Raw genomic sequence first — 27,617 nt, forward strand, 5'->3', positions numbered from 1 at the left:
GACTATGTACAGAATTATTTCTCACAAAGATTAAATAGTAAATAAGGTAAAAAAACAGACTAAAAAACTTACCTCGGTAAATGTTGCTGCTGTCTGTACCACACGGGTAACAAGTTGCCTTTGACTACTTGAATATTCATCTGATAACTTAATATATTGCTCCCCAAGTCGCTTAAGTTTTGCATTTGTGAACTTGACTCCATCCTTCCGTGTTTCTAAGACTATATACTGTGTATTCAACTTCTTCCGTACTTTTGGTTCCTCTTTCTTTGTAATCCTAAATACATGTCCAAATTGCGTGCCTTTGTCCAGTTTTAAAGCCTTGTCAACAGGAAGATCCAGATCATCTGCTGCTTTATGATGTACTTTTTGAATTTGTTCTTCCACTTCATCTCGATCACTCTTGAGTGTCATCAGACTAGGATCGTAACCAGCTGAGATCATGTACTCTCCATTGTCAAGTTGATCAAGATCAACAGCAGCCTCCACAAGTGCTGCAAACTTTGTCAAATGCTCTTCATCTGTCCAAAGTTCAAAGGCATCCAAATATCTTTCCCTGATCAATAAAGAAAAGTCCCCTTGATATCGTTCGAGTGAACTTTTGATTACAGGAAGTCGTATGCTTGTCTGTCACATGTACAATAACTATAGTGAACAAAAACAATTCAAAAATAGATTAAGTGCTTGAAAACCATAATTCTCATCTTGTAAAAGATGCAATATCTGCTAACTGCAAGCTTAGCATGATAGCTAAGAACAATCATAGACGACGAAATACACCATTTAATCAGTAAGTGCAATTGCACAGCACACAAATAAATTTAGATACAAAGCAATGATCAACATTCATTCAGAAGCATGATGTCATTGTTGTGAAAGAAACACATAAAATTCAGTGCAAAAGTATCCATGTGATCATAGAAGAGAAAAAACATAAAGCACGTTTATTGCAAATGCATAGTATAAAAAATCAAATACATTAAAACTTAAAGGTCCTTGCCTGATAGAGCTTTACAATATCTTGTAGATTGGCCCTACCCTTCTCCAGTTTCCGCACAAGTCGGTCAATATCTGCAATTCTTTTTAGATGAAGTCTTAAATCTTGGCGTAATGCTGCATCCTCAACAAACGCCTGCACCATATCCAGTCTACACTTGATCTCTTCTACATCTAAGAGAGGTTGCTTGAGCCACCTATTCAACAGCCTCTTCCCCATGCCAGCAGTACATGTCCTGTTCATCAATCCAAATAAACTAAAGTTCTTGTTCGCATCTGTTTTACTTTCAAGAACATTCAATGCTCGTAAAGCTGCAGCATCCAGCCGCATAAAACTGCCTATGTGATAATGCTGAATGGTAAACTTTCCATAATTGCTGTCATCTGCAAGCAAATCTGTGTAAGAGAGGAGGGCCCCCAGAGCTCCAGCAGCAGACTCTGAACTTGCAACTATGTCCTTCAATGACTCAACTGAACCTTTTACAAGGCGACGAAGATCTTGATCAACATCCCTAGACTTGAAATCAGATTTCTTCTTTTCAGTTAAGAGAACATTACAACTTGCCAATACATCATGCAGGCGTTTATTATCAGTGGACTTTCCACTGCCTAGAGGTAACAAGCATTCCCTACAACCAAGAGCTATCATAGCAGATTCCAGGTTTGAGTATTGGCTGTCATCAAGAAACTCGGTGATGCCTAAAGTTCTCTTTGTCAGGTCAACAAAGGCCATACCCACAAGGTAATCATTCTCATGAATAACATATTGAAGAGCGATTATCACTGGTGTATCTTGCATGTCATTGCTAGCAAAGAGAATGTCCTCAAAACTGCCAAGCTTGCCAGGGGTTCCAGTTTTTGCCAACCTCCAATTTGATCCACTTCCCTCAAAAAGCTCCACAGTATGATCAGTCCTCTCTAACAACAAGTTTCTGATAATCGTTTCAAACATATTCCTGCTAATGCTCACACTTGAGAGAGCATCATGTCCGTTACCCAACTGACGAAGAGCAGTTGTGGTGTGGTAGTAAGTTTTTGCAATGAAGAGTGCATCATCCCCATGAGCAGTATAGTAATCCTGATATCATTAAATCTTTAGTCAGTTCTATGATCATCTTATCATATGTCAACTTGAATAACTCAGTTCAAAATATATCTGCAGAAATCATGCTGAAGTTATACCTCTTAAATATTATTGTCTCACAAACATCAATATAAGCTACAAATCAGTAAAAAATGGAAAGCAGCAAACTATAGCATTGAATTATAATTTTTCCTGTATGAAAGAAATTAAAATACTAAACACTGTTCGTGTAGTGTTTAAACTTTAAAGACGTGATTCAAAAACCAAATAAATTATTTTCTCCAAACAGGTGCAGATTATTCAAACCATATTAAGAAGATATATTGGCATGAATATAGCATTTACTTTGGAGTTATGAGGTTAAAGATGGAACATACCAGTACCTATTACTGGACATCCTTTCAAGGTGACACCTCAAAATTTCAGTTCTATCTTACACATTATTCAATCCTAAACTAAAGCAACACACCAGTGTTTATACATTTCAACACACACTTCACTGATTATAAAATGCAAAAGTCAGGAAAGATGCATGAATTAAAATAAGGATAAAAATGTTTTAAAAAAATTGAAATAGATTTTTTCTTTAAATAGAAAAAACAAAGCAACACCATTGTTACAGATACTTAACATTCACATTATTTATGAATCTTCTGTACCTCAAGACATATCCATCCTTTTAATATTCAGATAAATTAATACTGCATTAAGCTTTAAGACAACTGCAGGAAAAAGGACAATTAATTTAATTGCTATAAAGACATTTCCATATTCTTGAAAGGGACAGAAAGATCACTGAAAGCACTATTTATAGAACCCTAGATGGGTCACAAGGAGAATGGTGTAACTATTATTGGAGGAAAAGTCAAATATACCACTTGAAGGCAAACTATAAACTTTTTGAAATAGAGTATGGTTAAGGTCAAATCCAATCCTAAAGTGTTTGAGGTTCATTAGAGTTGACAACGGTAGGTTGGAAGATTGGTGAACCTATCATAGGTCATTGAGGTTAACATTCTCATTCTTCAGGGATCCCAACATCTTGATTGGAATTCATGATTATCGTGCATACAAGATTTGTTGAAAATCTGATTTGAACTTAGGCTTGGAACTTCCACAGTTGGAAGGCAATGAGTTCTCAGATTATCTGCATGTAACTGTACCGTACTAAGAAAGAACACTATAATATGTCACACTCCAGGCCTGTGTTATGCCCTGTTGTAAACTACGAAGTTTTCTAAGGGTCCACAATATGGCATCCCCTACAAGTCAAATGTTTTTGAAAGGGAAAATCAAAAGATGTTTTTCCAATGGGAAAACATTAAATGTTCTTGAAATAGGACAGCTTCAAGAAACGCTTAACTCAAAAATATAGAAATTGGAACCATTATTCAATCAATTAGCCTATGATCTCTACCTATTATTCAACTCCCATGATGTGATGGAAAAGTGAGAGACAGGCCAAAACATTTCATAAATACTATACAGATGTGCAAATATTATATGACACAACAACAACATTAAATGATAAAAATAAGAGAATTGATGTTGAAAATATATTGATGATGAGGAAATAAGGTGGATTGGCAAAGTTGGGTTTACTCTCAAACTTAATCATGAGTTTACATCCTAGGAGAGGAAGAGTATACAATATGAAAAATTATGAGATAAATGGAAAAATATAAATTCATTTGAACTCCCATGGAAGAACACTTGTAAGCCAAATAGCATTTTGCTTGGAGGTGACCTACAAATCCACCTTTAGCTTCAGCTAGAAATTTAAAAACATTAATAAACAAAAATAGCTTTCATCTTGCCTCCAGCGACTGAAAAGCTCAAATAATACTAAGAGATGGTGATGCTTAGGTAAACTTATAACTCAGCCAAGCTACATATTTTTCTTGCAATACGGGAAGAGATGGAAAAGATACAAGCGAGACCTTTGAGGATTTCACAAATGGGTGAGTAACTTGTTTATTGTTCCACTCTAAGTACTTTGAAGGTTTTTCTCATCATTACTTTTATTGATTTAGGGAGATAATACTTGCTAGGGATGGGGATAACAAGAAAAGCTCTAGTGAAGGAGACAAAAGGCCATCCACTGCTTCCTTCCTTCCTACTCCTTTGTCCTCTTTATTCCATTCACTTTGTGCTTTTGTGTATGATTATTTGTTGCCTGATGTATTGGTCCATTGTGTTGTTTTCTGTGTTATTTTCACAAAACTTGATTGAGTAGTGTCATAAACTGTCCCTTTACAATTTCACACTTAGTTTAGGCTCACTTTAGTGGTTGTGCCTAATTTTACACACTTTTGGGACCATTTGCATAGTCTTGGTGCATTCTGCTATTTCCACTTTCTAAAATAGGTTTTAATAATAAACAAATAAAATTTAAATATAAAAATTAATAAATAATAAAATATAAAATAAAATAATTACATGTTAATTAAGTTAAATGAAAGGTCAAGAGATGCGAAATGAAGAAATGTGACTCCCTCAGCATTAGATATAGATGGGAGGAGAGTTCGTTTGAAAGGACAAGAGAGAGGAAGGAAGAAAGAGGAAGGAATGAAGAAGAAAGGAACGTAAATAAATAAATTAGGGAAGTGACTCTTTCAAAGGGTTGTAACTCTTCATGAGGGTTGTGACTCTTTTAAAGGGCAGAAATGTTTAAGGGTTGTGACTCTTTTGAAGGGTGGAAATTGTGACAGGTTGTAACCGTTGCAAAGGGACAGACATGATGAAGAGGTGTGACTTTCCCCCACATTGGAAGATATAAAGGGTAGAAGATTTCATTGAAAAAGAACATCCAACTGAGATCACTTTGAGGAATAATATATTATTCTCGAAGGCAACAATGGAAAGTGGTGACTCGATCCTTATGAAAGGTGGTAACTCTTCCAACAATAAAGTAAAAAGGAGGATCAACTCCAAGCATTGAAATGAATACATTGTGTTCTGAATCAAGGGATAAATAATCAGTACAGTACTCATTAAAGAGTGGATCAGAGTGGAAGGCATAAGCAGATCGTCCAACAATTAATACATTCAGCAGTTCCTTGCATCAGAAAATATAAACATCCTGGGAACAATTGAAGAATATATCCTAAGGAATCATTGAGGAAGAATCAGACACAACAACAAGTCAGAAGCAGTTACAGGAATTAAACAATAAGATAAAATCGAGATTAGGCATAAGAAAGCAACAGACCCCTGGGTATTTCACAACTGTTATTACCAGCATCTTGTAATCTAGCAATTGCTTTTGTGGTATTTATCATTGCCTATGTGTTATTTGTCAATCAATTAGCTTTATAATGATTTGATATAGAATGCATATTCAATAATCTGTTTGTGAACTTTCATCATTATAGAAGGATGTGTAAGAGAACGGGGAATCATGAGGAATGCCATCTAGGTAGGGACCCCGGGTGGATGACCATGTTGCTAGCCACCTGGGCCAAGAGGGCCAAAGCTCCACTCTTGAGCATAGATAGAACAATCAAGGTGTTGAAGATTGGTAGCTGCAGGAGCTATCTGCTATACCTGTGATAATTATTGAAATTGAAATTGTCATCTTCACAAGCATTTGGTCGCTGGCTGAAAGGCATTCATAAATGAGCTTGGCCATGTTATGACCACTTTGTTCTTGTGTAAAGTTAGTCATCAAAGAGCCATACGGGCATGTGGCTGTTGATCATTGAAGAGTTTGTTCTTGCATGGCTGGTAGGTAAAAAAAAAAGTCAAGACATTGAAGAGTCAAGACAATGAAAAGTCAAGACAACAAAGGGGTCTTCACTTAGTAACAGCAAGAAAATGAAAAGGGTCAAGGCAATTTCATACATTTCCTTAGGAAGAATTCATATGTGATTGATATTGATATCATGTGTTTCTGAATATCACTTCAGTTTAAGCCTTGTGTTTAGGCATATTGTATCTCAGACTTCTCTTATGCATCAATAAAGTGGTATATTTGTGGCTGTTTTTTTCTCCCTCGAGTTGGAGGGTTTTCCCAGGATAAATTGTCGTTGTGCTAGTATTCAATTTTTGTTTTTGTTGTTTATTTTTAATTCTGGTATGGAACATCAACAAAAGGAACCTCCACCATGATCTCCTCTCCAACACTATAACGATGGCTATTAAATCTTATGAGATGAAGCCTAGATATGGAAAGCAGGTACAAGCACCCCACTAGGTAGGGACCGTGGATGGATGTTCATGTTGCCTGCCATTGAGGCCAAGAGGGGCAAAGCTCCACTCTCGGGCTTAGTGTGGAATGGCTTCAAGTGGACCTATTGTGCTTCTCCTCTTATGCATTAAATGATGCTATAAATATATTATGAATATCATGTGTTATAGACTAACTCTAATAATGGATATATATAAATAAGAGCATATATTTCTTATATTATGATTACAGGATTCAAGTCGAGGAACACTAATTGAAGAGATATTTTACTCAATAAGATGTGACCGTAACCCTAATTTGTTGCAATTGTTTATTCTAAAGCAGATTTGAGGGCAAATTAGGAAGGGGACATCACACATTCTCCTTTTCACAATCTTTTTCATAGCTCAAACTACTAGAACTAGTGCTTTGGGTTCCCCTAAGCGGGTAGTTTGGCCCCAAATTTTGCAATATGAATGATGCCTTTACAAATAGTAAGAATTTGCCCATCCAATTTGGCCTTCACCAAAAATTAAATTCAGAAAGGCATAAGCTACATATAAATACAACTCCCTCTCTCATTTGAAACTCCTACCTACACAATTCAAAATATAGATGATTTTAAAGACCTTAAATATGTAATTTTGATGTATCTTGTACATAGCTACTTTATGTATTGGATGTCACTTTAGTGCTTATTGTATTCTTTGTCATGTATGAAGGTTATAGTACTTGACCTCATATATCATTTATCATGTAATGATGGAATCTTCCTTGTTAGTATTTGATATGTTTTTGCAACTTTTATTGTAATGAGATAAAAATACTGATTCTCATGGTTAATGACATACATAGTATGGGATATGTATAGTAGCATTATTGGATCAAGCAAAAAATTCTAGTTGCTTTTTTGATGTGTTACATTCTATTGATCTACATAGTGATGATCAACATGGTGCTCTCACCAAGATGATATCTAGCCAATCCAAAAACGAATGAGAACTTGGCTAGCAATACTTCTTCCTTTGCTAGTTTCCCAAACAAAATAATTGAGGATATGATTGGATGTTGTTAGAACACTATTAGTAAAAAAGGTTGGGCTACTCAAATGGCCCTCAACTCATAACTACCCCTTCCTAGGTTGTTTGTCCTTCCACTTTGATCCAATTTACTAGTGCTACAAGTCTTGAGAATTTTGAGGTCCCTGATGTTGCGAGAGTTCCCACATTTGTTAAAGGGAAAAAATTGATTTTGAAATGAAAATTTAAAGTTAATTGAGAAAAATCTAGCAACAAACAACCTTGTTTGGAATTGGACTCCTATTGCCAAAGTGGTAAGGGCAAGGAATTCAAAACCTCTGTCCCCCCCTGCTAATCTCTCTCTCTCTCTCTCTCTCTCTCTCTCTCTCTCTCTCTCTCTCTCTCTCTCTCCAAAACTCATAATGAGTGCAAACAAAAGCCAATGGCAAAAAGTTGTTTGCGAGGATCTATTGTAATTCCATGCAAATCTAGGATCTATTGTTCCTCCAACATGTTAATGTTAAATATGTTTAGGTTGAAGGCTGTGCGCAAATACATTTAACCAAGTACTAGGTTTTTCTCTGCCAATCATTACAAAAGAAAAGGTGGCTCCTCCTATCTTTGCCAACCCTAAATGGGCCAACTATGTTTATAATTTTGGTCGTTCTTCTTGCAAGAAGGTGATTAGGATCTGTGTATCTATTGATGGAAAAGAATTGTGTATCTATGATTATATTCTATCTATGCAAAAAAATGATAGAGATGGATCTAACTTCTGTTATTGGCTGCCTATTAGTTTACCTTATATCCTTGGATCTTTGGGAGTGATTTGATTATGATAGGGCATAAATATGAGAAACAAGATGTGCATTGTCAAATTAAAAGGTAATGAAATTACCTCTAATCTGAATTTATAATAAAAAATGTATTGTGGACTCTCTCTGTGGTGGAAATCACATGGTAAAATTTTGTGGTATACTTTACACAATTTTCAATAACATTTTTTCTAGGCTTGGAATGTTTTATGTGGATAACAGCTTATTGAATGCTTCTCATAAGAATAACAATAATTTAGTTCAAGTCTTACCATACTTGTTACATTATCACCAACACATTACCCTGAACCCCACCAAATCTTTAAAAGGCTCTTTAAGATGAATGCCACTCATTTGAATGATCAATCCTACAACAATGGCATCTCATAACATTTGGAATTTTTCAGCCAGCATATAAGGGTTTGGTTCAAGAATTAACTGTTGAGATGAAGTGGTTTATGTTATTTGAGAAGTTATGAAGCTTTGTGGTAAAAAGAAAGCTAGGATTAAATCCCAAAAGATTTGATATATTCAAGAAAACTTGGCTTTTCCCCTATATGATGAAAACTTGCATAAAATCATAATGAAAAATAAGCATCAGCTTAAGTATGATTTGAACCACAAAAGTAGAGGAGTTAGACTCAAATCTAGACACGAGTGGATTAAATTTGGAAAGGACACCAACTACATTTTCAAAATTTTCAAATTTAAGTACGTTACAGAAGAAATTGCTGCTTTTAAGGTTGATGGAACTCTTATGTAAAAAAAAGTTTTGATGAGATCTACATTTCAAGACTTCTATAGCAAGCTCCTCTCTTTTGATGAGCAAGGGCTAGATGGTAGGAGGGCTAGATATGTCATTTCTAAAATTGTTCCTAGTAAATTGGACGAGAAGCTTTCCAACCACCTTAAAAATAACATTTATGTTAATGAGATCTTTAAGGTTATTTTTTCCCCAAAAAATGAAAAAGCTCAAAAGTTTGATGGATTACCTATTGAATTCTATAAAAGGAACCAGCATTGGTTTAGCCTTATTCTTTTGGGTTTTTATAGAGAAATAATTTATGTTGAGTTTCTCGGATCATTGCAAATGTAGTTGTATTGCCTTTCAAGTATATGCTTTCCAAATGGCAGCCATCTCTCTTATATTAAATGAATAAGGATAGGCATGCCCCTTCATTAGTATTTAATATAATACTTTTTAATTTAACACACATATATTTGTATATTTATAAAAAACACATATATAATATATATAATATAATACGTATATGTAATATATCTCATATATCTAATTATATATATTTGTATGTATGTATGTATATTAGGGAGGATAAACACAAGACCATATATTACCTCAATGTAATATAAAAAAATCTTTGATAATAAGATATTCAACATTTTGATATCAGATTTAATATCATGAGTATTGTCCTCCAAAATATCAATAAATGATATTCACCAAATACTCTGAGTAATAATATTGGGAGTAATGGCCTTGTGAATGTCATCTCATATGACATTCACAATGTAGTCTTCGAGCAATGGCCTCCTGAATGTTGAGTTGCAAGATATTCACCAAGTACTGTAAGTAATGGCCCCTTGGAATGTCATCTCATATGATATTCACCAAGTACTCTGTGTAATGGCCTCTTGAACATCAATTTACATAACATTCACCCTGTACTCAATATGTTCATAAGGTATGTGCAAATGCATTCTCATAATGCTTACCATATGAACATCCACCGTGCAAAGTATAATCTATCATAATCTACATATAGACATCATAAGATATCCATCATCATAAAAAATTAAGTTATCGTAAGATTGCCACATTTCAATAACTTCTGCAAATACAAGTGATAATCATTTGGAAGTCGTCACTTCCTCATGATGTACAAAGGGGGTAGGCCCATTAAATCATCTAGTCACACACAAGGACTTTTGAACTCCCTTTGAATATCAATTATCTGAACTCCTTATTCAAAGTTGCCTTTGAAGAAGTGTGAAACTCCCTCTAAGTTTGATATCAATCTCTCTTTTCCTGCAATAACATTCTTAGAGGAAAAGATCAAGGCAAATAGCTCTAATAGTGCATATTAAAATATAAACCGAAGATTAACCACAAAAGGAAAGCAACACTTCGAAATTATACTAAAAGAATAATTATCTCATGTAGTTAAAGAATAATTTCCTGAAAATGACTTCCTCATCCATTATTAATTATTTTCCTTGTTTATAATTACATTTCATATTCCATTCTTAATGATCTCATAGATTAATAACCTTTTATCCTCCGCTATATTCAATGAATGGAAGTTTTAATATTTTAATCTTCTTCTTATTAGGGTCTTTGCTACAATAGATTTGACTCCTCGAAAGTGAATACAATGGCACCTACCAAACCCTATGCTATGTCGCTTGTGCAGGGTATGTTGATCCATTATTCCTCCTACTCAAATTTACAAATCATGTCGGTACGGGTGGACATGACTCATTTTCATGGGTCGCATTGATCATTCATTGTCAAACTATAATAGCTCTTTCTTTAAATGCCTCGTGTGCACCAATCAAGGGGATATTCGTTGGTTAATTCCCTATCATCCTAACGTCGTGTCAGATCATGTAATTTTGTAATACTTTGATGTGTCTATTGCACCATCACACGGATGGTGATTTTGTCAATCTTTCCCAATTCGGGGTTCATAGAAGTTAATATCCAAGATGAGGCATTATGTGTTTATACATGGAATGGGGCATGGAGGTGTTGGTATAAAGTGGTTGCCTTGCTTCAGAGACAAAGGGCACCGAACAAGAGTTTTGGATCTTACTTCCAAGACCCCCGCTCATCAACTTCATTCCCTTAACCAATACTTCCACCCTCTTCTTCAATATCTCGGCACCATACCCACTTCTAACAAGGTAACTATGCTTTTGCCATCTGTGAAGATATATATCAAATGCTTCCATATCTAGTCCTATCATGTTGAGTATTCTCTACCCTATTAAGACTCTTTTGATGTCATTTATTTCACATTATGTAATAATATTGTGTGCTTGTAGGTGGATAACGAATAGCCAATGAATCATTGTTTTATATGGAGCTTGGATATTAGTGAATTTAATGCCTCCAAACCACTGACTTTGAATTTGTTCCTTATATGTATCCTATATTTTTCATTTTATTTTCTACATTTGCAGTCTGGTGCTCTGATACCATGTTAAGTTTCTCGAATCATTGCAAATATAGTTGTATTGTCTTTTAGATATATGCTTTCCGAATAGCAGCCATCTCTCTTATATTAGATGAAATAAGGATAGACATGTCCCTTACGAGATATGTCTATTCATTAGTATTTAATATAATAGTTTTTTATTTAACATATATATATATATATATATATATATATATATATATATATATATATATATATATATATATATATATATATATATATATAGTGAGTTTTATCTGACTGAAACTACACTAACATTAACAAATAAAGACAATTGGGGGACAAATTTGTTAATAAGAAAGATGAAATTAAGATTTGAAGTCCAATTAGATTGTTGAATGTATCCTGTAAGATAAATTTAGCCCTTTTGGGACCCAATTTGACAATGAAAAAAATTGGATCCTGAACCCCTTTGTGCATTAGGTATCACTTTGCCCATGACATTAAAACCCAATTTGAGAAAACTCCAAATGGATCCCCCTTAGTCAAAATGCCCTCTATGTTGTTCCTCTTCATCCCCCACATTCTTATCGGATATTGACTTTGCCACAATCAAAAAAACTAAGCCTAAGATAAGATAAGATAAGATAAAATTATTAATGTCCAATAAAAACCACAAATGGTCTATAGAACTAAGATTTTCAAATAGACAGCTGACAACAGTAAGAGCACCAAACAGTGTCCGAAAAAAGCAAACAACAAAAAGCAAGAAGAGAGAGGCAAAGGAAGGACTAAGAGTCCTTTCTAGGTAAAAAGAAATCAATTGCAGAAGGATAAGACTGTGAGCAAAGAGGAGCCCTAAACTGTCTCTGAGTACTCGTGGAAGAGTGTCGCTGACGCAAAAAACCTCTACAGGGTCTAACAAATCTAGAATGGCTTGTAGAACTGGTACAACTAGATGGCCTTTTCACACCCCGTAAAGGAGATAAGGGTGTGAAAAAGGCAGTAATAAGCTAATCAGAGGTATGTCGGTGAGGAAGTTGTGACTGTAAAGTGCTATCACGGAGGAAAGTGGCCTCCTCAAAATAAAGCGTTAGTCACCACTGGTCACAATAACTAAAGAAGGCTGAAAGAGAAGAGCAATCTCGGAACAAACAATAGAATCTCCCTCTAATCTCATAAAAGATAGGGCAACGGAAAATAAAATGAATCTTTGTCTCGATCTCAACTAGATTACACAACTTGTAGATATGTTTACCTCTATCAATATGATGATTGATCTAAGCACGAAGACGGTGAGAACCAACTTTGAAAGACCCCAGAGAGATACGCAGGGCATGACACCACTGTCGAGAAAGGTAACTAGGACAAAAAATAATCCCATCACTGATCTCCAAAAAGTGCTCCACATAGAAGGCCATCCTCGACAACAAGCCACCAAGAGGATTAGTCCATGTAGTGGTAATATATTGTTTGTAGATATCAAGTCTGACATGTTCATTTAACTCCTACCGAGAGGGGAGGAGATGAGGAGGTGCATTCAGCGAGAACTGATAAGGAGGGAGACAATCGATATCAATCCCAATCGAGCTTAGTATAAAATATGCCTGGGCATACTAGCAAAGAGCATGAGAGCTAGTATTGAAATTCGCAATAGCAATAGAAGAACAATATGCCAGGTAGGAGTATTATCACGTTCACCAACCAAATCCACAAAACCACACAAGTGATGAAGGAACCAAATCAAATCAAATATGGTCGCAAGACTGAAGGGATGAGCACCAAACTCAGCAAAAATGATACTATGAGGAGTGAAACTATGACATATAATAATGCAAAGTAAGAGTAATGTCTAAACTCACTCAATCGAGGCCCAGTCAGATGCAAGGAGAGAAAGCCCCCAAACCACTGAGCCATAGAGAACAGTCAGCCGAACAAGAGAGTCTAGGAAGGATAACTTGGACCAGGTATCCTGAAAATGGTATCTGAAACATTGTTTCTCGAGCATAGCAAGAGAACCCATACCCTTACTAATTTTGGACTATATCGCTGATCTCATACTAAAGCGAGGCCCAAAAAACTTCACTCCCAGATACATATAAAAAGAAGTGATCTCAATCTCCTGTCTCTGAAAAAAGAAGTGAAGATGAGAAGTCTTTAAGCAATTAAAGATCATAACTCGGGCCTTACCCAGGTTAACTGCAAGTTGTCTCTGAACACAAAAGGAAGTCAAACCATCCAGAAGCCTCTGTAAACTCTCTGGAAAAGAAGCAAGAAGAACCACATCATCCACAAAAAGAAGAATAGAGATAAAAACCAGGTGTAAGTAACAACCATCTCCCGAGAGCAAAGACTTCAAAAGGAAGTTCTCAAGCTAATCAATATATAAACTGAACAAAGTGGGGGAGAGAGGACATCCTTGTTTAACCCCAATGGTGCTATGGATTGGAATAGAGAAACCATCAAGAGTTCTGAATCTACCCACCACAGTTTCGTATAATCTCATGATAGCAGCAAGTAACATCTCAGAAATCTCAATCTCTTGAAGCGTCTAAAATAAAGCCATCCTAGGAACAAAATCAAAAGCCTTGCAAAAATCAACAAAGCAGCTGTAAACTTTCTCCGATCTATCTAGCCTCCTCAATAATAGCCCGTAAAGTGAAATGTGATCCATGGTCTAATAGTTAGCTCGGAAACCAGAGTATCCTCTAGCTCTACAACCTTTTTAGTCAAACTCTCTAGATAAAATAGCATTGAGGGTTGTAGAATACAGTTTGGCAAATGTGTGTCTGATCATAATAGTTCTATAATTCCCAGGGTCAAAGGCTGGACCAGTCTTGTGGATTGGGTAAATCAAATGTCTGGACCAAGAAAACAGAAACCTAGTACACACCACCTTATTAAAGAGTACAGAGAGATAGGGGCCTAGAGTGCAAGCACCAAACTTGAAGAGTTCAGCTTGGAACCCCTCCTCATCCGCCACTCTACTGCATATCATGGATCCGATGGCCTCGTAAATGTAAGAGGGGGTGAACATGTGAGAAAAAGGAGTTGAGATGGGATGAATAGAAGGCTGCCCAAGGATGTCATAAAGAGTCGTGGTGTGAGTGGTAAGAGAGCAAAAGTCAAGGATGGAAGATTGAGGAGTATAGTGAGGGAAAAGGGTGCGCCAAAACAACTGGGGATTGTGGATCGACATGGAGCAAAGGAATTTACATTGGGAAGCAGTAAAGGATCGTTTCTTGTTGCGAAGAAAACTAAGGTAAGACAACCTAAGGCGAGCGAAATTAGGGAAGTGAGCCTCAAAAGTGGAACACACTGAGCAATGAAAAGATTTGCAGTCAACATCGAACCATTGGTTCATAGGGCATGTTTTATGGTGCTTGCAACGAAGGGAAAGTGAAGGATTGTGAGGTATGGAAAGGATGGTGGACGTTTTCCTTAGCTTGCACAAAGTTGAAGAGTTTTAGTGGACTATCAAATTTATTCTGGTTGCAATATCTATCAGCTTATTCGTTCCTTTTTTATCCTCTAATTTGTTTTTGTGGGTTCTTGATGGGTGACTGAAATTTTATCTCTATCTTGACATTTCATCCTTTTCTACATCCTTGCATTCTCTTATTCTCATATTTGTGTTACCTTCTCTATGCTTTGTAGACTTGTGAAGTTCTATAATACATTGTACTTATCACTCTCATCCCAACCTGTCATCCTCTTTTGCCTCTTTTGCATCCCCACATTCTTTTGTCCTATCACCCCTTTATATCTTTTCTTTTTGTGAATTAATGAAGTTTATCCAAACTTTCCCCACTCTATTCTTCCTCTCAATTTTCAATTCCTTCCCCACTCTCCATTCCCACAACCCTCCCTTTCTTCATTGTTTCCATCCCAAAAACTTGTGGTGACATCCATACTTCTTCCAATCTTTTTCCAGCACCGAACATCCAAACCCCTACTTCCCTAGTCCTTCCTCATGTCCCCACAATCTTCCATTCCTTAAACCATTGTGGACTTGCAAGTTTCTAACAAACTCCTTTTGTTTCGCTTCCATCTCATCCATTACGCTCGTCCAGTTCCATATGTTTTTCCCAAATCCTTTCCAATCCATCTTGTCAAATTTTTTTCCACCTCTAAACATCTAAACCCTTGATTCCAAATCCTGTCCTACATTTCTTCTATTCCCCTTTTTGCAATATCCTAGTGAAATCTGAACTTCATCTACTTCAATTTTCCACTCCCACATCAAATTCCCACAAGGAGCTCTAATGCTTTTGCCATTCATTTCCTCCTACAAAACGTTCAAGCTAACTTCTAGACTTCCAATATTCCATCAATGGATTTTCAGACTTCCAATCTCGTTTCCAATTTCATTCTTCAATTCCTACATGAAACCCCACATCTCTTGTACTAACCTTCTATCACATATCAAACTTGTGTGCTTCCTCTAAATTGCCTCCACCACTCATTGGATCTTCCCAAAGAACCATTACTGACCAAGCTAGACTTGTATAACTACTCCAAGAAAATTTTCCCACGTAGACATCATTGTCCATTAAAATGGAGGATCACGTGGAGTATGCAAGAATCTTGAAGGACAGATTTAGATGACAGAAGCATGGTTGCAAGAATCGAGAGAAGGAACATTGTGATGAACTCAAAAAGGGATTGTCATGATCTTATATATTATGCTGTAAAATGTGGTCTAAAATGTTAAAGCCACTCAATCAATGTAATGTGTTGTATATATGAAAGCCATGTAAAGGGAGAATGTAGGATTGTGGTGAATATTGTATCTGTAGATGAGGAGCCTTGTCCCTCATTGTAATTGACCTGCAAACAGATGTAGAATGTGTATATATTTATGGACAAGACTTTCCCATTCCGAGTGACACCGAAGGTTTTTCTTTCCTTCAATCTTTTCATGTCAGTGCTTGCATTGAACGGAGGTGCAAAATATTATGTTATTAATAAAAATAATAAAAAGGGCATTGGCAGATTACTTATCAAAGAAAAAATACACCACAAGTTGTATACAGAACATTTGTGACTTCTCAATCAATTAGTGCCTTACCATTCCTCTTAAGTTATTCAAATTATCTCCTTGTGTTGATAAATCATTGTTGATTCAATCAGTGGTAACTTAAAACAACAGCATCCAAAAAACATATAACAAGATAACTAATAGAGTACTTAAGACTGCTTAGAGTTGCATAGTTACAAACCCTATCAATCTCTAATAGCAATCCTCAAGAATGGTGTATAGCACTTATACTTTGATGTTGATTTATAAGAGAACATTTCATATAATTTGGTGATGGAGAGGCAGAGAAATTGAAACAAAAATAGAACGTGTAAAACAAACCCATAGAGAAAAAGTAATAACAGAGAAAAGATCCATTGCTGTTATAAACAATTTATATAAACATATATTAAAACATACAGATATAATTTGCTAAACAGAGTTGTTGCTCTTTCATTCAACATAGAAAAACTTTAAAACCTTTGTTTTCAACTTTGTTCTCTATTTCTCTCTTACAAAGAGTTTGCCATGTTTTTGCGACTGTTTTTTACAATGGTAGTGCTCTTTTCATATCTCAATTTTCTTTAAAATGTTAACTTCTCACATATATGCCCAGCAAAAGGAAAAGGTCAAAAACATAACTTAAATACATTTGATATTTTGTTTCAAATCCACCATACATGTTTCTAGAAAAAAGTACATAATAATGTTATTTCAGTACAAAATTCGTCCTGCCAAAATGAACAAGAAATAGAAAGGAGAGCAAACAACGGGAAGAAAAGAGATCTATAGAGAAGTAGTTGGGGCAAGTGGTGATTAATTTCAACACTCCCCCTTAATCATAATTGTAGTCTATGATACCCAATTGATCTCTTTGGTGCACAAAACTTTCTTTTGCTAGTGGTTTGGTGAAGATGTCTACAAATTGTTCTTCTAACTACAATGTTCTAAGTAGATTTCTCCATTGTTGATCAGCTCCCTAATGAAATGATACCTTGTATCAATGTGTTTGCTCCTTTTGGGAAAAACTAGATTCTTTGATAATGTTGTGGCTGAATTGTTGCCAATTATCCTTGTTGCATCCTCTTGTTATTGTTTCAACTTTTTTAACACTCTTCTCTTCCAAATTGCTTGACATGTAGCATATGGCCGCTACACACTCTGCTTCAATTGATGAAAGAGTGACAATAGGTTGTTTCTTTGAAGCTCATGATACTACACCTAATCCAGCATGAAAAACATAACCGGAAGTGCTCTTCCTATCATCAATGCATCTTGCCTAATCACTATCAGTGCATCCTATCAGCGTGAAATTATTTGATCTTGAGTACAGTATTCCATAATTTCTTGTTCCACTAATATATCTCAAAATTCTTTTGCCTACTTGCTAGCGAGAAATTTTTGGAGACTCCATGAACCTTGAAATGAGGCTAATTGCAAACATTATATCCGGTCTTGTGGTTGTTAAATACATGAAACCCCCAACAAGTTTCCTATACAAAGTTGGATTACATTGGGTCCCTTGTCATTTTTGCTTAGCTTCAAACCTATGACAATTGGTGTTGGTGTTGATTTGCATTTGAACATATTAAACCTTTTCAATACATCAATAGCATACTTTGCTTGAGAGAAGAATATACCATTTTCATTTTGATTCAACTCAATGTCAAGAAAGCATTTCATGGGCCAAAATCATTCATCTCAAATTCCTTTTTCATAGCTGACTTAAGCATGTCAATTAATAAATCACCTATGAAAATCAAGTCATCAACATATAAACAAACAATTAAAATCTCACCTTGCTCATTCAACTTAGTATAGGGTAGGCTCACTGAAGCACCTATTGAAGCCATTTTGTAAAAGATGGCCATCAACTCTACTATACCATGCTCTTGGAGCTTGTTTGAGTCCATACAGTGCCATTTTGAGCTTATAATCCTTGTTTTCATGGTCCAAAATCTCATGCCTAGATGGCTTCTCCACATAAACCTCTTCTTCCATGAAGCAATTGAGAAATGTCGATTTGATGTCCATTTGATACATTGCCCACTTGTTTTGAGTTGTTGTGGCTAATTGTAATGATCCCTTCTATTGCATCAATTTAAAATGATCCTAGAAAGAATGTGAGATTCTCTAGAAGTCAAATCTCGATACAATTAATCATATTTAAACCAACTTGCAAATGTCAACACTAAACTCTATTAGTAATTCCAAATAATATCCATATTCCCCCATGTACAAGATTACGTAATGGATGGCAGATTTATAGCTGCTCGAGTTTGGACACGATTTATATGGAGTTCTCTTGCCCCAACATGAGCAATTTACTCCTCCCCTTGTGCACACTCCCTATCCGCTACTCAACTAATACATGGAGTCTTATGGCCTTATCAACAAATAATTAGTGACATTAATTATTATATTAGTCTCTTTACAAAAGATCAAATTGTAGTCACATTAGAAGGTGACCCTATTAATAATTATTAGCAATAGTATCAGAGGGTTAAGTGTTATCCCTAATAATAAAAAGGGTAACTTCATTCTTAGTATAACTTGATCATCATTATATATTTGAACTTGTCTTTACTCTTGTAGTAAATGTAACAACCATGTTTCAAATAACATTATAATTATAATATATAATGCTTTAGTAGCTTTATTATTATTCTCATTGTTCACTAATCAAAGATGTAAATGTCATTGATTTGATAACATACTTTGCTTGAGTAGTGGGCCACCATTTGTATGTGGCACATGAGACATGATTTGAAATTGTCTTACCCGATATGACTGCCCCAACCCTTACTTGATCTTATGTTGAACCATCGAGTAGCGACTAATGTGGATAATTTGCAAACAAGGGTGATGTTGGACAGTTTGTTATGGAGTTGCCATTCCAATCCTTTCCACTTTCACTAGTACCAACCTTCTTTTCGATTTGTCTGATAACCAATGCAAATTGGGATGCTTTGCATTAATACCTTCTTTTTCTCCATTTGAAATCCTACGTGGACTACCAAGTCAGATTGGCACGCTACCATAGTTACGATATTCTTTTGTTACATGCTAAGTCGAATCGGTCTTCCTTCAAGCGGAGCTCATAGACCAATATTGTTTGAATCGTCTTTAATGCTTGTCTTTGTTTTCTTCGCAATGTACGGTGCCCAATAATAGACCCTTCATTTATTTATTTTGCTTCTTACTTGTTTATTTCTTATTCCATATCTGCATCGGGTATTCCACTGACATCATTTGTCACCCACTGCACATCCCTCCACAAGGTCCCTATCTCCATGTGGTGGCATGTGGAATCTTCACGGTAACCTCCTCTAATTTCATTCTAACTCCTTTATGCCTCTCGCGGTCCCCTATATGTCATCTCTTTTCTTCCCTTATCTCTCCATGCTTTTTCCAACCCATTTTCTCCACATTTATATGTGGTGTTGACCATGTCAAGTAATGTGTCCCTTTGTTCGAGCTAACTTGTCGGCTTAATGTGTTCAGGAAATATGTTAGTGAGCTTTAGGAGTCATTAACCCATATTTCTTCATGTTGTTTAGTGGTAGGTTTATAATAGTTTTATTATGTTTAGTTATTAGCATGATTAGTAATAACATATTTAATATTCAAACCAATGCTTGGCATTTGGAAATGATTATTAATCAAATTGTGGAAGATTTAATTTACTTTGAAAATTTCAAAATAACGCATATCAAAAGAGAAGGAAATTCAAAAGCAGAGTTCTTGTCAAAATGAGCTTTATCTTTAAGTGATGAAGCAATTCAAGTTAAGCATTCAAATAGAGAAAAAAATATAAATTTTAACCATAATGATGAGGTAATGTAAATAACCTCCAAACAAGCCTATGCAAGGATGGGGCAGTCAGTAAGATAGATTTGGAAAGATTTATTAGAGATTTTAAATCTATAGAAGTGTGTGAGCTAATTATATTCATGCGGCAAGAGGACTGAATGTAAAAAGGTTGTTGATAACAATAACATAGTGACAAAGCAGACATCAGCAAGAGCGTGGGAGACTCTTTTAAATAAGGAAGCATTACTTCAATCCATAAGTTTGCATATTGACGACATTCGAGTGCAGCTCTAATGGAGCCGACCTTCACTTTTAAAACTACGAAGCAACAAAAAGCGTTGTTTGGGAGTGTGGCAGATCACCAATTGAAAAAAATGGTAAAATGTCCTTCGGAGGCAGTGATTCAAACTATGCAGGAGACATTAGGGTCGTTTTTCCATGAAGCTGACCACCGTTGGAAGGTTCAGGTGGATATAGCAGCAATGATAATTGTGTGGGGTTTGCATGTTGGGGAGCATGGGCAAATTGTGACATGGGTAATGAGCGAGCTTTTTGAGAAAACTCTAATTCCTAATCTGGATGCGTTACTGGAATAGGCACATCCAGGATGAGCGTTTGATTTTAGTGAAAGATATGCAAATGAAGAAGAAGGTGTTGAAAAAGGGATTCCTCCCTTTGTAAACTGGCCGCATGAGCAGATAGATAAAGAAGCTTACACAAAAGAGTGTCGCCATGCATGGAATGTGCTCAAATGTGCAATCTTGGCCCACGAGGAACAAAAGGAGGAGGTCACCATTCCACAAAATTTCCCTAAAGGAAAACGATCAGCAAGGAATGTCCGTCGTGCTTGAAGAGTAGAAGGGTGATGTTAATTTTGAAAGGGCAATGACACCCGGGGTTTTGATGGAAGACATTGGAAGAAAACAGCAGAACGTTGCGGGTTTAAATCGACAGCGATATGATGTTTTTGGCGAGTAGGAGGCCTGAAGAAAGGAAATTTTTGCAACATAGGCCGGTTTGGCTCTGAAAGGCAATTTTGAAGATGAACATGTTACTACAGAACAAGGATGTTGTAGCAGAACGAATCAATGATTGTGTTTTTTGGGAGTCTCGAGGATTATTCGAACAATGACTTAGGAGAGGTCTTTTTTAGAAAGGAGTGATGGCTTTCAAAAAAATCAGCCTAGCAAAGGCTTTTTGTATTTAGAATGCATAGGTGATATATCTTTTTGTAAAGGATGGTCCCTTAGAAAGAATTAAGGGCCTTATAATCATGATGTAATTATTATTATAATATTAATAAAATCAAACCTATTACCAATCAAAAAAAATAAACATGTTTAACATTAATTATATTTCATGTCATAATATCATAAACTATATCATATTATTGATAATAATATATTTCTAAAATAGATTCTTGAGCAAGTACATTGTCTTCCAATATTATGATATTTCATTGTTATTTAGAATAGACTTGTTAAGAGATATTATTAGAATAAATTAACTGAACAAGTGAATTCATCATTTGAGAAGTAGATAAACAATGGGTGTCCCTAACAATATGGTCATTTTCTTTTATCTATTATTAGGGCTCATGACACTAATATATTCCTCACAGTGTCTAAATGAACCAATGGTGCAAATGTCTCATTGTAGTCTACCCTAGGTTGTAAATAATCTTTTGCTACAAGCCTTGCTTTAAGCTTTTGCACATCACCATTTGCATTCAACTTGGTTTCGTAAACCCACTTAACTCCTATAACATATTTTCCTTTTGCAAGGGTCACTAACTCCTATGTTTGATTCTTTTCAGTTGCATCAATTTCTTCATCCATTGCAATTACCTAATTTTCTTCTTTAAATGCTTCTTCAAAGTGAATTGGGTCATCTGCATGTGAATATAGGCAAAAAGAGAAGTCTGATCTCCACTTCTTTCACTATCTTCTTGCTCATAAATGTCTCTTAAACTTCTGATTTTTTGTCTTCTTAAGCTTGCAACTGTGGGTTTTGACATGCACTTGAATTTGTAGATAGTAGACTTGATGGACCAGCCCTAAGAATCTCAATTGAAGATGGTGTTTGTTGCACATTTGATTGGTGTATTTTCTTGTGTATAGGGTTGTCCTTATGCTTGATGATGGTGTCCTCTAACCACTTTGTTGAGCTTGAATGGGTGTAGGAGTCACATTTGAAGGAGTGCATGCTGGTGCAAAATCTTCATTTTCTTCTATTGGTAAGTTGGCTGCTATGCTAATTGTCTTATCCAACGTTCCATCTCATACTTCATCTTCTACAAATTGCACATCTCTATTGATTATAACATTTTTGTTGATTGGATTTTATAGTTTGTAAGCTTTTGATTCATCACTATAACCAACAAATATACACCTTTCTTCTTTGTTGTCCAATTTTCTTCTCAACTCATCTGGCACATGTGCATATGCCACACATCCAAACACTCTCATATGAGAAACACTATGTTTTCTTCCAATCCATGCTTCTTTAAGAATCATAATTTTCACACTCTTGGTTGGACTTCTATTCATTATATAGGCTGCACATGACACAGCTTCAGCCCAATACTCATTTGACAAATGTTATGCTTTCATCATACTTCTAACCATTTCCAATATTGTTGTATTTTTCTATCAACTACCCCATTTTGTTAAGGTGTATATCTAGTTGTGAATTGCTTGTGAATTTCATGTTCCTTTAACAAAAAAGAATTTCATTTGAAATGTTTTCATCACCTCTATATGTTCTCAATGCTTTGATGTAATGACCACTTTGCTTTTCAATAAAAGCCTTGAATTGACGGAAATAATCAAACATGTCATCCTCATGTTTTAGAAAGTAGACCCATGTTTTCCTTGAGTAATCATCAATGAATGTCAAGAAGTAGTTGCTTCCACTAACGAAGGGTGTTTGCATTGGTCGACACAAATCTAAATGGATGATCTCTAAAGGTGCCTTAGCTCTCATTGGCATACTTGCTGGAAATGATTCTCTTTGTTGCTTTCCTAAAATGCAACATTTGCATACCCTTTGTGGTTTCTCTAATAGGGGCAATCCCTTGACCATGTTTTTCTTATGAAGCAAATTAAAGGCTGCAAAGTTTAAATGCCTGAACCTTAAATGCCAAAGTCAATTTTCATCTTTTATTTCTACTTGAAAGATTCTTTACCATCATGTGTATTTATTGTAGGTCATGCTTGAGCATATTCCAAATTCAAAACCGACTTAATCTTAAGAAAACATTCTATTGTTTGTTATTTAAACTTTGGCAATGAACTGACTCCTTCAAAATTTGTCCAAAATTGTGCACTCTCCATTTTTAAAAGATAGTCTATACCCCTTTTGAACAAGCTTCCCAATACTTATTAAATTATGTTTGAAACTAAGAACAAAATAAACATCAGTTATATGTTTCTCCTTCCCCTTCTTGATTAGAATGTTGATGTTCCCTTTTCCTTTGACTTCTACTTAATTGTCATTGCCCAATGTAACATCAAATTTTACACTCTCATCCAAACTAGAAAACGTTTCTAAATTTCCAGGCATATGATTGTTGCAATCTAAATCTAAAAACCATACATATTTTTGACTTTCTTGTGCACCATTGCAAGCTAAGAACATGTTGTCTTAATTTTGGTTTTCTTTGGTAAAATTTGCACTTTGTTGTCTAGAATCATATTGCTTTTTTCTACATTCATTTAGATAATAACGAAATTTCTTGCAATAATGACACTGGATTGAGGATTTGTCATAACTTTGGCCTTGAGACTGATTTTGAGCTAAGTTTTGATGATTTTCTCTTCCACGTGAATTTTCACTTGAGCTTGATGGATTGCTTCTTCCACCCTCTATATGACTTTCTTCCTCTACCTCTGAAATTTGATCTACCTCTACCTCTATCATGGTTGATTGAGACTTGCGACTTGCATGAATGCTCCAATGAGGTGTTTGCTGACTTGTTTAATCTACGTTTATGTGAAATGAGAGATGCATGGAGCTCATCAACTAAAAACTGTGAGAGATTTTTTGTCTCTTTTATGGCCACCACAATAGTGTCAAATCTAGGAGGCAAACATCCTAAAATCCTTTCAACTACATCTTCCTCAAGTGTCTCACCATGAGATCTGATTTGGTTTACTAATCCAAGAAGTTGACTGAAGAATGACTCTATTGTATCTAATTCCTTCATGTGAATGGTCTCAAAATCCCTTCTTAGTATTTGTAGTTTAGTTGTGTTCACTTTTGTCATTCCTTGGTAGGTTATGTAAAGAATATCTCATGTTTGGTTAAACTCCGTTGCTCCTACAATCCTTGGAAATAAGTTCTCATATTATGTAAAGAATATCTCATGTTTGCTTGGACTTTGTTGCTGCTACAATCCTTAGAAATAAGCTCTCATACACCCCTTGAGAGATTAAAAACAAAGCTTTTGAACCCTTCTTTCTATTATCTTCCAATAAGTCTTTATCTACTTTATCTTTCAATTAGTTTTTATCTGCTTGAGAGAGTGCATTGTATCTGCTGCATTTGCTGGTTTTGGGTATCCGTTTTCAACAAGATCCCATAAATCTTGTGAAGAAAATACTGCCTTCATTGTGACTGCCCAAAATTCATAATTTTTCCCATTGAGCTGTGGGATTTGTGGGTTTGTCAAGCTTGTGCTTGGAGCTAACATGGTTGACTATGAAAAAACTCTTCAAATCTTTTGAAAAAACTTTTGAAAGCCTTCACCACAAATGACCTTAGGCTCAGATACCACTGATGGAGAGGCAGAGAAATTAAAACTAAAAATTAAAACAGAGTGAAAAAAGAAACAGACAGAGATAAAAGTAATAATAGAGAAAAGATCCCTTGCTAATATAAACAATTTATATATTCATATATTATAACATACAGATATGATTTGCTAAATAGAGGTGTTGCTCTTTCATTCAACTTATAAAAACTTTAAAACCCTTTTCTCTTCTCTGTTGTCTGTTTCTCTCTTACAAAGAGTTTGCCCTGTTTTAGTGACTGTTATTACAACAGTAATGGTCTTTTCATATCTCATATTTCTTCAGATGTTCCTCTCTCGCATATCTGTTCTCAGAACTCACGTATATGCCCAGCAAAAGGAAAAAGTCAAAAACATAACTTAGAAACATTTGATATTTGGTTTCAAATCCACCATAGATGTTTCTAGAAATACTCCTGCAATAATATTTTTTTAATACGAAATTCGTCCTGCAGATATGAATGAGAAATAGATGGGACAGCAAAAGGTGGGAAGAAAAGAAGCCTACGGAGAAGAAGCTGGGGCAGGTGGTGATTAATGTCAACAATTGGGTGACAAAACTTCCGAGCAATTTTCCCTCCATTCCAAGTAGAATGCGTTAAACTGAGACCAAAATCAAGTGACATAAAAAAACTGTTGCAGTGGGAATGAATGGCAATCTAAAAGCATCATTGCAATTGAAATATGTTCCACCGCAGCAAATTGATCCAATACTATAATGAACAAGCAATACCAATTGCTTGATTTTATGTCTAAAATAATAGAACCCCAGCTTACCACACAAAAATGAATTCCAAAAGAATTGTACCCAAGCTTACCCCAATGAGAATGTAGTTCTGCCACACCACACTCCACCTTAAACTCAACGCGCAATCTTAACAAAAATTCACAAAGTCAAGATGATATTAGAACTTAACTTTCACCGAGTTACTTTTATTTTCATTGTTGTCTAAAGCATAGTCATACGTCCCAACTACTCTTGAGTTTCGTAGAGTACATTCTGCATCTATCAATCTATGCCATACCAAGAAAATGAAATCAATTCAAACTAAGAAATTTAAAAACAACTGTTAATATGTTATCAGTGTCTACAAGTTCGAGTGTGAGCCCAAATCGGTTCACCAAGTTTTCAACAAGTCCAAGTCTTGTGGCTATGGTTTGAAGCGTCTAATCAAAGTATGTTAAAAATTAGAAATACCCCTGAGTATGTGTGGTCTTGTAGCAAGTCACGGGTTATGGACTTTTGTAAGCATAAGACGTAGACTCAAACCCCGAGCAAATGCAAGTGAGGACAACTGAAGGGCCTGAGCAAGTAGAAGGAATAGATAAGTCCCTCGAAGTAGCTAAGCTGAAGGATAGCTCCAAAAGGTGCTGCAAGCCATTTGCAGAGAAAGGCATGTTCCCAGCCTTTTTTAACGAGGAGAGAAACAAAAACTACAAACTTCCAACTCACGCCCTACGGAGTACAGAATGCAGAAGCAGCAGCATATGATATTGTTTGAAGCGTTCAAGAACCTACCCGTCGGTCGAAGAAGCGAACAGCCTGAGTAGTCTGCAAAATGTACCACAAAAACACATTAAATAAAATGAGATTAGACACAAGTTTCATTATCAAGAGAAAAGACTGTGGCGACTCACTTGAGGTAGCCTTCGGTAGAAAGCTATAAATCCTTGTGCCTGCTTTGCGTCTGGAACAACAAAATAACCCAAAAAAATTAAATTAGTTAGACCGTTGGCATAGATATGATCAGGAAGAAGATGAAAACATGTAAACCTAATTTAAGGTCGGGAAGCTTGGAATCGTCCTTGTCCATTGCCGCTACTGATTTGTTCCTTCAGTCAGTCCCCTCAGACCAGGAGAACGATGAAAAGTGTGATTTTTATTACTGAGGCTAGCATTGATTATAATATATTATGGCGGGAAAGAACTCCATTGTTGTTAAGAAGAGAATAAAATACAATAAAATGAATAGGTTTTTACTGTTAGAAGGTCGAATAGAGAATCAGAAATAGGGAAAGAGATTTAGCATTTAGGGGAGGGGCTTCAACATTGAGCAGATTTATTTAAATGTTTGTCATGATAGTCGTCAATTTTATATTTTTATTTTTATTTTTTTTATTTAGTATCTAATATTTTTGATGAAGTTGTATATATAGTTGTGATTTTATAAAGTTGTTTTTGGTGATGATATTTATTAGTGTTTGAATGAAATGTTCTTTTTAGCTTGTGATGTCACATTAGTTGTACAAGTATGGGGGTTCCTAATGGACTACAATTGGTCTCACTTTTATTTGGAAGCTTTAGATACCTTGGCATTAACAATGTTGATATAGCACCATATTGATTGTGTGACCCTAAAACCTTCATGTAAGCATAAGACTTGCCAAGTAAATTTCCATATAAAGAAATGGGAGTGATTTGAAATTTCCATGTGTAATTTTGATAAATGAGAAGTTTGTATGCTTAACTACTAGGTACTCTCATATCTGGTGATATGTAATTTAAAAGTTTTAGTTATTGTTTCTTTTTTTTGGTAGTTAGAAAGGAATATTGGGGGATTTATAATGATTACAAAGGTTTTTAAAAATGTCATTTAAAAGTGAGAAGCGATTAACAATTTATTTAGTACATATTTCTTTAATAAATATTTTGACCGATCCATGTGTGCAAATATCCTAGTAATTGTGTATTGGCTACCCAAAATATTTAACAATCATCTAATTAAATATT

The 27,617-nt window shown here is 35.4% G+C and overlaps 1 protein-coding gene across 3 annotated transcripts in view; it reads right to left on the reverse strand.

The window, feature by feature from the left end:
- Window positions 1–26,925, reverse strand: part of MSH2 (MUTS homolog 2) — a 111,864-nt gene extending 84,939 nt beyond the window's left edge. Inside the window, exons 1-5 of one of the 3 annotated variants that reach the window (XM_089830103.1) lie at window positions 26,661–26,925; window positions 26,525–26,574; window positions 26,406–26,438; window positions 1,001–2,074; window positions 73–627 (exon numbers count right to left, since the gene is read on the reverse strand). In XM_089830103.1, the coding sequence (XP_089686229.1) occupies window positions 73–627; window positions 1,001–2,074; window positions 26,406–26,438; window positions 26,525–26,574; window positions 26,661–26,700 (1,752 nt within the window). In that variant the 5' untranslated portion in view covers window positions 26,701–26,925. Of the gene's footprint in view, window positions 1–72; window positions 628–1,000; window positions 2,075–25,394; window positions 25,490–26,405; window positions 26,439–26,524; window positions 26,581–26,660 lie in introns of those variants that run through there. The other 2 variants (XM_089830100.1, XM_089830108.1) reach the window with 2 other exon arrangements.
- Between the last annotated feature and the right edge of the window lie 692 nt (window positions 26,926–27,617).

This window comes from Cupressus sempervirens, chromosome 1, assembly GCF_028749045.1.
Source record: "Cupressus sempervirens isolate cs-2001-9-10 chromosome 1, ASM2874904v1, whole genome shotgun sequence".
Classification (NCBI taxonomy): domain Eukaryota; kingdom Viridiplantae; phylum Streptophyta; class Pinopsida; order Cupressales; family Cupressaceae; genus Cupressus; species Cupressus sempervirens.